Below are 12,068 nucleotides of genomic sequence, written 5' to 3'. Positions count from 1 at the left end.
ACAGAGGGGAGGGGCAGGGGGTGGCAACCCCTTTGCCAAATGGATAACATATTAGCTTGGAACACAAGAGGGTTGAATAGTCTGGGGAAGCAGAAGGAAGTGAGGCAGTTTATATCTTCTCACAACATCAAACTATTCAGCCTTCTTGAAACAAGAGTGAAGTCTCACAATATGGGCAAAGTATATCTAAACTTAGGCCCAGGGTGGTGCTTCACTCATAATAATGATCACCATGGAAATGGCAGAATTATGGTAGGGTGGTGGCCTGGATCTTTTCAAGTGAACATTGTAAGTATGACAAGCCAATATGTTCATTATATTGTTACACCTAATCAAGGTCAAAGCAACTTCTGGTGTACTTTTGTGTATGGCTTTAATGATAGCCAAAGTAGGATTGAGCTGTGGGCAGGACTAAAAGATATTGCTGGGAAATGTCAGGGGCCATGGGTGGTTCTAGGGGACTTTAATGCCATATCCAGTGTTGATGATAGGCTGGGAAGCCCTGTAAGGCTGTCTGAAATAGGCCCTATGGTAGAGTGTATGAGTGTGTGTGAACTAATGGATATTAAGGCCAATGGTAGGTTCTATACTTGGACCAACAAGCAGTAGGGGGATTCTAGAGTGTTCTCAAGGATTGATAGGGTCCTGGGTAATAGCTTATGGATGGATAACTTTGAGTTAGCTGAAGCTACTTTCCTTCTAGAAGGCAACTTTGACCATACACCAGCACTCCTTTATGTGTACCCTGATGTTCAAACGAAAAAACCATTCAAATTCTGTAATGCTTGGTGCTCTTACCCTGAGCTGTTAGATGTGGTGAGAATGGAATGGAGTAAAGTGATTCATGGCTATCCAATGTACAGAGTAGTGGCGAAGCTGAAGAATATAAGAGTTAGACTGCAGAGATTGAAGAAGTCAATGTTTGGGGATACAGAAAAGGAGGAAATAACAGCTAGAGAAGGATTAGTTGACGCTCAAAATGAGCTACACTCAGATCCAAGTAATGATGAATTGAAGAACAAGGATAAATTGGCTAGAGAGAGATATACAAATGCAAAAAAGAATGTTTATTCTATGTTGCAACAGAAGGAAAAATTGAAGTGGTTAAAATGTGGGGATGAAAACACCAAGACATTTTATCAAGCCATAAAAGCCAGGAGAATGCAAAACAGGATCCATGCTGTGCATAAACAAGATGGGGAATGGGTTAACATTGTAGAAGGGGTGAATAGAGCTTTTTCAAACTTCTACCAGAGTCTCTTTGCTGAAAAGAAGCAACAACAACCAACACTAAACACTCTGATGGAGAGGGGCAAGATGTTAAGTGAGCATCATTTGAGAATCGTGAATGCTCAATACACCAGAGAGGATGTTAGGAGGGTTATCTTCAGCATACCTGATGAGAAAGCCCCAGGGGCTGATGGTTTTAATAGCTGTTTCTTCAAGTTCATCTGGGATGTGATAGGAGAGGAGGTAACTGAAGCCATACTTGACTTTTTCAAGACAGGAAAATTACTCAAGGTAATTAATGTAACCACTCTTACATTAGTTCCTAAAGTTACTTACCCTGCAAATGTAACTGAATACCGGCCCATAACATGTTGTTCCATTTTGTATAAGTGCATCACTAAGTTAATTAGTGAAAAACTGAATAGAATCCTACCTGATATAGTATCCCCTAGTCAAGGAGCATTTGTAGCAGGTAGGAGCATACTGCATAATGTGATGATATGTTAGGATTTAATGCAAATGTATAATAGGAAATCATCTAGAGCTTGCTGTATGATGAAGCTAGACCTGAAAAAAACATATGACACCATCAACTGGCAGTTTATCCAGCAGATGCTAGAAGGTGTGGGATTTCCTAATTGGTTTAGACAGCAGATTATGACCTGCATCACGACTCCCAAGTTTTCCATCATGGTTAATGGGTCTCTTGTTGGATTTTTTGGGGCTCAACGTGGTTTGAGACAAGGAGATCCAATGTCTCCCCTATCATTTGCACTAGGAATGGATTACCTTGACAGAGTTTTGAAGTTTGTGGGGGATCAGGAAGGTTTTAAATTCCATGTGAAATGCAAAGACATGAAAATGTCTCACTTATGCTTTGCAGATGACCTGTTACTCTTTTGTAAAGGAGAGTTTAGGTCCATTTATACAATTGTACAAGGATTTGAGATGTTTTCTCATGCTTCTGGACTGGAGGTCAATAAGACTAAGTCAGAAGTATACTATGCAGGGATGAGCAACAATGAGATCCATAGGGTCACTGATGTCAGTGGTTTCCAAGTGGGTAAGCTACCTTTCAGATACTTAGGGGTTCCCATATCCACCACTAAGTTGAAAGCTAAAGATTGCCAGGTCATGATTGAAAAGATGACAGGTAGAATAAGGCTCTGGAGTACTAGACATTTGTCTTTGGCAGCAAGAAGCTAACTCATCATTAATAGTGTATTAATGAGTATGCATGTGTATTGGGGTCAGCTATTCATTCTCCCTAAGAGTGTATTGAAGGAGATTAATAGCATCTGTAGGATTTTTTTGTGGACTGGGGTTCAAAATCACGTAAAAGCTGGGGCAGTGAAGTGGGAGAAGCTGTGTCGAACCAAAGCAACATGGGGCCTTGGCTTCAGAGATACTAATTTGTGGAATTTAATTGCAGTTGACAAATTAGCTTGGTCTGTGGCACAAAAGAAATATAACCTTTGGGTTAAGTGGGTCAGTGAGATTTATGTAAAGGTTCAATCATGGAGTAGATATGTAGCTCCAAATACAGCTAGTTGGGCATGGAAGTATATCACTAATGCAAAAAATGAGCTGAGTGCAAGATTACAAGGTGACCACTGGATGAGAGATGCTAGCTTTAGCATCAGAAAGCACTACCTGAAGCTCCGAAGCAATGGAGAAAGAATGAAATGGTGTAGGAGTATCTGGAATAGATATTATCAGCCTAAGCACAGGTTTATTCAATGGCTAGCAATGCAAAACAGGCTCAAAACTAAAGCTAGGCTAAAGCAGATGCAGATTAGCTAGGATGATATATGTGCTGTCTGTGGAACCATGACAGAAAGTGTTGAGCATCTGATGTTTGCTTGTCATTTCAGTAAGCAATGTATGAACAGTCTGATGGAATGGCTCAATGTGCCCTGGAGAGGAAGGGACCTGAACCGCTTATGCAGATGGGTGACAGACAGGTACAAGAGCACCAGAGTTCAAAGATAAGTAGTATTAGCTACTATTGCTGCTGCTACTTACTTTATATGGAGAAATAGGAATCAAGCTTATTGGGAGCACACTGTTAATATGATAGAGCATGTAGTACAACAAGTTAAATATAGTGTTAAACATATATGTTTGCAAATACTTAGCAGTAAAGTTAGTGATAGAGATAAAAATTGGGTGGAAAGTCTGTAAATTTCTAGGCATGTTCAGATAGGATGGTGGTTGCTTAGGCAATCTTAGTTTGTATGTTTTGTGGAGCTTTAATATTACTTAACTTCCAAAAAAAAAATAGGGTAAACCCCATAAGGCATGTAGACCAGGGGCCAAACTTTATTCTCAGACATGGAGTCTAACTCAGACTTCATGGCCACAACAATTTCTCATAGTCTGGGCTCGTCAAATCTTGTTTGTAGGTAGTAGGTTCTGAATTCTCCAAAATCATAATTTTAGAGTTTTCAGTTAACAAGAAATCAACCAACCTCTTGTTTATAATCCTTGGTCTACTAAACTTACGCGGGGAATGAGCATCAAGAGAAATGTTTTCTTCAACTTCTTGACGATTTTTGCTTGAATTGGATTTAAGTGGGACAGTATGAGGTTCACGTGTTGAATACGTCATCTCCTGAACATGACTTTCGTATTCTTTCGCCGTCTCTAACATGGTGTGAACCGTGTCCAGTTATTGCTCATCTCGAATTTCTTAGAGTATTATTTTAATCCCACTTGTCTTTCTAGAAATAAATTCCTTTTCAAGACAGACATCATCATGTGTGACAAACACTTTGTTCTCTTGACGGTTATAGAAGTAATAACCCCTTGTCTCCTTTGGGTATCCCACACAGTGACATCTATCTCAGTTAGGTGCAAGTTTGTCCGATAGTAACTGCTTTACATGGACCTCACTTCCCCAGATCTTAAGAAAAGATAAGTTTGGAATTTTTCCATTCCATAACTCATATGGAGTCTTCTCTACAACCTTTGACAGGCTCTTATTCATATGGAGTCTTCTCTACAGCCTTTGACAATAACCTCTTTACATAGCCTTTAGCTGTTTCGAGAGCATATCCCTAAAGAGAAATAGGAAGATCAGCAAGACTCATCGTTGACCGAACCAATATCCAGCAAGGTTCGATTCCTCCTTTCACATACACCATTTAACTACGGTGTTCCGAGTGGAGTTAATTGTTAAAGAATTCCACAACCCTTTAATTGACCATCAAATTCTTAGCTCAAATACTCGTGTAACAGCCCGAATTTCCCGACCAGCTTACAAAGGATTAAGCACAGCGAAAGAGACTCTAGTCGAGGTAACTCGGACTATTACCATCACACTCACCGAACTATATCGGAGAGTGTGGAACTCAATTCCCAACTCTATTCAAATAAATTAACTATTATAACTACGCTCTGATTCTCAGACTCTATTCCCATAAATTTCTACAGAAAATCCGGCAGAGTTTCCTTTGAAAATAGGACAACGCTAAAGCGAAAAATGATTTAAACCTGTTTGCAAATTCAATTTATAATACATCCAAATCCCAAAGCTCAACAACCTCAACGCTTTCGCGGAGCAGCAACCAATAGAGAATCAGGAACACTAACTAGCGACTCTTAAATGTAGAAATAAATTATAGATTATAAACAATTAACTATTACAAAGTCAAGCGTCCTCACTTCGATAGTAACTATAATACTGCTCCAGCTTGTATTAGCTTCAACTTGCAAATAGAATAACTCACGGCTTCAACCTGAAAATTTAGGAAAACTGCCACCCACCAGTGACAGGCCACAGAAATGACAAAAACAACATATACAATCAGCAAAGCTGAGTACTAACCCGTAAACAAGAGTAACACATGCTTTGGTGGTTTTTACTTGAAAACGACTCTCACACAATCAACATAAGTTCAACAATCACACCAATCATAGTATACTTAGCAGCAATATTCTTGTTGAACAAACATATTACATTTCCAAATTCCACGTTCCATAATACTTCATCAATCATATAGTAACAAAATTCAATAATATGACTCTCAACAATGACACGTTTTTATATTCTCATTTAATCAACCTTTCAACTCAGTTACTATATTTTCACAAAATCAGATCTTTGGCATGAACGCGAGTGGAGAGGGGTACCACGCAGTACCAGCTGTCTCCAAACTTGAGGGTCGTCACCCAGCCTTTTATTGTTATGCTTGCAAGACTTACCCGGACATGTCCTATAACGCCAGGAATCGCCCTCCTGGAAGGCAACAGTAGGGACTCTACCCGCCCTAACTCGGGGTGCCTATTCATGCCTCACTTTCATATTTATAAAATAAGATATTTAATGATTTACTTTAATCCTCAATACTCATAACATAACACCATATTCGACCTTATCTGGTCTTAACTCATATCTGAATCATTTCCTCATTATCATACCAAATCATATTTTCAGAAACATAGTATTTTCGAAAAACTCCAATGTGAACAAAAAGAATACTTTTATAATAATCCAATAGCAATTCACAACTAACTCATAGAGATGCATCTATAATCATGGGCATTACTATAAACGATATATGATATCTAATATTCATATAACGCACACAGGAGCATTTAAATATATATTGCTGAACTAAAGGTTACATCCACTCTATAACAATTATGCGAAACCTCAAAGCATGATGACTTGATTTCCCATGTCATCTTGAATTATATACGTCACATAGCCATCCTCCATCAATCACCTCAAAATAACATTGATAATCAATAACCAAAATTAGACTAATTTAAACTATAAAACGTAATCGTAACTTATTCCCAATTCACAAATGATCAACCTTTAACATTCTAATTTCCTTAATCCTTAATTAATATCTATAACTTCGATGATATTAGCTACATCGACTTGCATCCCAATTCATAATCACAATTCCAAATTATATAACTAAACAAACTAAACATAACTCACAACCGTACCTAAATCAAGCACCTAATTGTTGCTACCAACAATTATATTGAGAATATAAAGCTAGCTCGACTCGTAAATAAACCTCAATAAACTGATTTCTATCTTGCACTCAAATCCTTAACCAATCGTATAACAATTCTAACATTACAATCTCCTTCATAATTCCGAATGATACTCCATTCCAAAATCATCCTCCAACAATAAGACTATTAAAGTAATTAGCAACTTGTATCCAACCTAGTGATTTCCCCCGTAGATAACCATAATCGTCTAACTCTTATAAATACATATTTGAAATCGGTACATATATGCTTTTCAAATTCCAATTATCAACATAAACACAACTGGTAGTAATTAATCATGTCAACAAATCCCACAACAATATTACTAAGTCTCTAGTTAGAATTAACTAACGAGATTAACCAAAAACACACAACTCAAGTTTCATCGATCATAGGTTGATTATAAGTAACAAAATATAATCCAAGTTATACCATTAGCTGAGTTCTTATTAACATAATCAGTAATAAAAACAAGTACAGATCATACTCATGGTCATACATAGCGAGTTTATCTCATTAAAACAATTTCATTATCTAAGTGGGACTTCTTCAAAGTAAATCTTAACTTACTTTGATTATATAATCAAACACACACACTAATACACTTTAGTGAATTACTAGTCAAATAAACCAACTTTATTATCTTATTCCGTTTAAAGTTATCAAACTAAAATACTTTATTAACCACATCTTCATTAATCGAATCCATAGTTAATAAAACTAACTCAAGTACTCTTCACATTACTAATAAGGACTAGTTAATTCTCTTTCTAACTTAATAGGAGAAAACAAATTAAATTAACTCAATCAACTTTCCTAACTAAGACTATTTCACGAGTTTAATTACACTTCTTTGATAAGGAGACAATAACACTAATATATTCAACTAAACTAGCAAATTCCATTAGTCGGATTAAGTTGAGGTTATAAAGAGTCAATCAAACTAACTTACTCATTTAGTACTCTCCAATATAACGGTGATAAAGATTAGTGGTAAAAATGATTTAACAAAAGTAGCTTGGAACTTATAACGTCATTTCCTAGATTTCAATTCTAATAAACTCAACTACAAACCACATACGTAAATGCAACACCCACCTAACATGGCTTCTCTTTACTCATTTCAAGAGGAATTGAATTAAAAGAATTATTTGTAGGCAAAATTGATCTAACACTAAGGCAACAAAACCCAATGATACCATAAACTGATTTTATACTCCAAAGAATCAAATTAGTACTTAAGTACTCTTAGAATTGACAACAACAACAGCACAACAACAGTACACCACCAAGCATTAAAACAACAACAACATATCTTCCTCATCATCATCAACAACCACAACAACAACCAAGACAACACTTATAACCACTAGGAGTAACACAAACAATAGCAACAACAACAAATAACAACTTGAACTTGAATCACTAATCAAGAATTCTGAAATTTAAAGAAAAATAGACAAGAGGTGTGTACCTCTGCTCAAGTAGAGCAGGGACGAAAATAAAGCACAAGAGGGGAGCTGAGCTCCGGCGGTTCGTCGCGGCAAAGGACAACAACAACACAGCAGCAGCGACGATGACGACACTTTGCTCGCGGTAGCGGCACCGACCAACCGCAAGTATCAACGGCAACACCGAAAACCAAGAGGAAGGAGAGAACTACAAGCAGGGAAAACAGAGAAGGGAGAAGTGTCGCGGGATCTCCGGCAGCCTCAGAAAACGCCGACGAGGCGTGGTGCAGCTGAGCGAGAGAACCCGAAGGTTCACTGGGAGGAGAGAGAGAGCGGTGTGGTGGCTTGCGAGCAGCACCACACGCACGGCAAGAAGATTGGCGAGGAGGGGCGCGGCTCCGGTGAGCATAAGACGCCGGCGAACAGAACAGGCGAACAGAGGAGAGAGGCACGAATGGGGTTGGGGTTTCACTGGGGTTTGGGTTTTCGGGTTTTCATCAATTGGGGTTTGGGATCTTTTGAGAGAAATGACGAGAGAAAGAAGGAAGGTGGGTTTATTAAACCCTTTAGCCGGCTAAAAAAAAATGGAAGGAAAATCGACTTTGGTTTCCTGTTTGGGCAAATACCACTCAACTTAGTCGCACATAAGACCCAAAATAATTTAATTAATAATATTAATAATAAAAATAATCTCATATAATTAAATAAATAAATATATTGCAAACACGACAATATAATTCACATTCCACCTCTCAATTAAAATAAGAATTTTCGAAACATAATTAACTTAATAATTATAATTAGCATTTTAATAAAGGTTCTTAAAAACAGGGCTATTACAACTCGCCACAACGATCAGATCGCAATGCTTTTATCATCTTACCAAGTTGATTTTGTACTTCATTTTGGAACTCTTTGATTTGTCAAAAGGTTCCGACTAATATTTCATTAAGTAGACATATCTATATCTACTCAAATAGTCAGTGAAGGTAATGAAGTAATTAAACCCTCCCCTTGTCTTTGTGCTCATAGGACCACAAACATCTGTATGTATGAGGCCTAAGAGATCGCTGGCCTTTTCACCCTTTCCAGTAAACGGTGACTTTGTCATCTTACCCATTAAGCATGATTCATATACATCAAATGATGGAATAATACTATTCTGTTGCAACTTCTGGATACGCTTTTGGTTTATATGACCCATTCGACAATTTCAAATGTAGGTTAGGTTTGGATCATTTGATTTTAGTTTCTTGTGATCTATGTTATAGACTTGTACAGACCTAGCAAGCACATATAAGCCATTTTATCAATTTAGCATTGGCATATAGCATATTATTGTAGAAAATGGAACAACACTTGTTCTTCATTTCAAAACAAAACCCTTCATAATTTAAAACATAAACATAAATTATGTTCTTAGTTATTGAAGGAATAAAATAACAATTATTGAGTTCTATGAGAAAGCCAAATGACAAATGTAGACTATATCTTCCTATGGCAAGTGCAGCAACCCGTGCTCTTTTTGCAACGCACAGCTCTACCTCACCCTTTGCCAGCCTCCTACTTCTTTTTTGTCCTTGCACATCATAACTATGTGAGAACCACAACCCAAATCCAATACCCATAAAGAAGCACAAGTCAAATTGATTTCTATAACAAATATACCTGAATTGGAAGCCCAATACTTCTTTTCCTCCAAGTATAGAGGGTAGTTCCTCTTCCAGTTTTCTATCTTATGACAGTGGAAGCACTGGCTTTCCGCGACAAACTTTGGCTTGGCGCTTGGCTTATGTTTTTCAACAACAACGGGAACTTGCTTGCCATTGTCCTTTTTTCCTGCCCATTTCTTGCTTAAACCCTTTCCCTTCTGAACCATCAAAACCTCTTTCTTTGGTTTCTTAGTGATGTTCCTCTCAGCATTGACCAACAACCCATACAACTCTTGCAATTTTTAGATACATTCATGTTGAAGGTCATCCTACACTTATTGAAATTGTCAGGCAATGAATGGAGAATGATTCAGTAGCCAACTCAACCCTATAAGGGAATCCAAGTCGTTCTATATTTTCGAAAAGAACTATCATAGCAAAAACATGGGGGCCAACAGCTTAACCTTTGCTTCATGTGACATTCCGGTATCTCTTCATTAGTCTCACACCGCTCAACTCGGGCCTGAGTTTGGAACATGGCCTGCAACTCTTGAATGATGTATAGGCATCCTTGGTTTTGAACCTCATTTGGAGGTCCGGCTCCATGGCTGCTATCATCAGGCATGTGATTGGTATATACCTATCACTAGCATGCTTAGCACGACGTTTGTCTACTTTAGTCGATTCATCAGTTATGACAGGAAGTGGGGTTTCTAAGACAGCCGCTCGACCCTCAGACGTTAGTACGAGTATTAGGATCCTTTTGCAGTTTCTGAAGTTTTCGTGAAAAGGGACAAATGTTGAAAACTGAGTTGTTGTTCTTGTTATTATTAGACATAGTATCAATAGATAGAAAACAAAAGCAAAGCTCAATTTTATGTTTATAAAACAACCTAAAATATGTAAAAGGTTTCTAGGTTGATCACCTATTCAATTTTAATGTCCCATTTGAATAAGTGAATACAAGATCCAACATGCAACACTAAGCAGACAGAGGCCTTATTTTAATGTTACATTCTCAAGGTAAGTAAACTCTTTTACTAATTACAACACTTTATATTCTTGTTGAGATTGGTAAACATCGCATGCTTAACAATCTCTTGCTTCAAAATGCAAAACGCTTTTGATGATTTTGTTAAGGATAACAAAACTAAGGTGTAAAATTCACAATTTCACCTTATCTCCCAAAATTAATGATAATACCATGCGAAGGCATGACCTATTATACTAATTAGTGGTTTAATAAGTGCTTTATGTTTGGAAAACCTAACCTTAATATTTGCAGGACCTAAGTTTATTATGTTGTTATGAATTAGTGAACTCTAGCGCATTGATAACCAACATACAATAAACTTATAAGCATTTTGAATAGTAATAAAATGCAAAACAAATGTGATGTAGTATGGCACCTAATCCTAAGAATTGAGCATCATTGGCTCCTTCTTGGACTCTTCATGGATCTCCATCCATCTTAGCCATGGGCCTTCTCTTAATGGGTTCGTCTTTGGATTACATAAGTATCAAAATAATTTATATAATACCTAAATTAGATAAATTACAAAAAAAAAAATTACGATATGCATACCGTATTTAAAATACAATAATACATGCATCACGATACGCAGATCATATTTTCTAATTAAAATTGGGCCATACTAGTCATCCATAGCAATAATATCAAATATAAAAAGCCACATAATGATATCACATATTATACTTGCCAACAATCAAAATATCAAATATTCTCAATTAAAGCAAGAGGATAAAATTAAACCACCTAAAGATTCTACCCAATAAAATCTAGCCTACTAATTTTAATTAGATTAAAAAAGCAAATTATGGAATTAATTTATGACCCAGTCAAAATTAACATAATTAACATAATTGAAATTTACTTAATCTTCTCAACAAGAAGGTTTACAAAATTTCCAAAAAAGCTAGAACTGTTGAGATATGCAAGTAACACGCTGGTTTTCAAAAAAAAAAATTAAAAGGAATTTTTTTTGTTTTTGTTGAAACCTGTGGAACCATAAAAGCATCACAAAGGCTTCCTTGCACGCCAGCCGTTCCCAGAAGCACGAACAGCCAGAACTCCGGCAACCCCATTTAGGTCGCCTCCACTTCAAATGTGCGTCGCATGCGTGGCTGCTGCCACCATCCCCCTTCGTTGACTTCTAGTAGGCAGACGACCGGAGGAGCCATGCCCACCTCTCTGTGGCTCTACCACGAGTCATGGTTGCTCCTCTTAATCCCTCCTTCAATTTTTTATTTTGTTTTATTTGAAGAAAATTAAAATTATAACCTTTTAATTTGCAACTTTAATTTAGTGATCTTAATTAAAATAAATTTTAAGGTTATTCACATAGTTTAATCTTTAATTCACATAAAGCGCTTTTCACATGAAAACCAGATTAATAATATGAATTCACTATTCGAAATTTTGAGATCTAAAATCAGATTTTAAATTTCAAAAATTAGGGTTGAAGGTTAAAAATTTTCGCCCACGCTATATTTAAAAGTAAGCAATTAAAACTCCATTCAATCAACTCCCTTTAATTATTCAATCCATAATTCAATTCCTCCTCTTAGTCAAATTAAAATTAGCCATAAACACAACAAAATAAATCTAATTATTATGACGAAAAACTATATGCAAGAGGCTAAAACTGATACCACTATAGGATTATAAATAGTATAAGCAGAATTTCATGAATCACAT

General features: G+C 36.7%; 1 protein-coding gene across 1 annotated transcript; it reads left to right on the top strand.

Annotated features, from left to right (window-relative positions):
* The first annotated feature begins 294 nt into the window (after positions 1 to 294).
* On the top strand, positions 295 to 2,436 carry LOC104891364 (uncharacterized). Its single transcript, XM_048637013.1, has 3 exons — positions 295 to 577; positions 683 to 1,521; positions 1,738 to 2,436. The coding sequence occupies exons 1-3, from the start codon at positions 295 to 297 to the stop codon at positions 2,434 to 2,436; spliced, it is 1,821 nt and encodes a 606-aa protein (XP_048492970.1).
* The last annotated feature ends 9,632 nt before the right edge of the window (positions 2,437 to 12,068 follow it).

This window comes from Beta vulgaris, chromosome 9, assembly GCF_026745355.1.
Source record: "Beta vulgaris subsp. vulgaris cultivar EL10 chromosome 9, EL10.2, whole genome shotgun sequence".
NCBI lineage: Eukaryota > Viridiplantae > Streptophyta > Magnoliopsida > Caryophyllales > Amaranthaceae > Beta > Beta vulgaris.
Note: the sequence above shows the minus strand (reverse complement) of the source record. Positions and strands in the feature narration are given on the sequence as shown.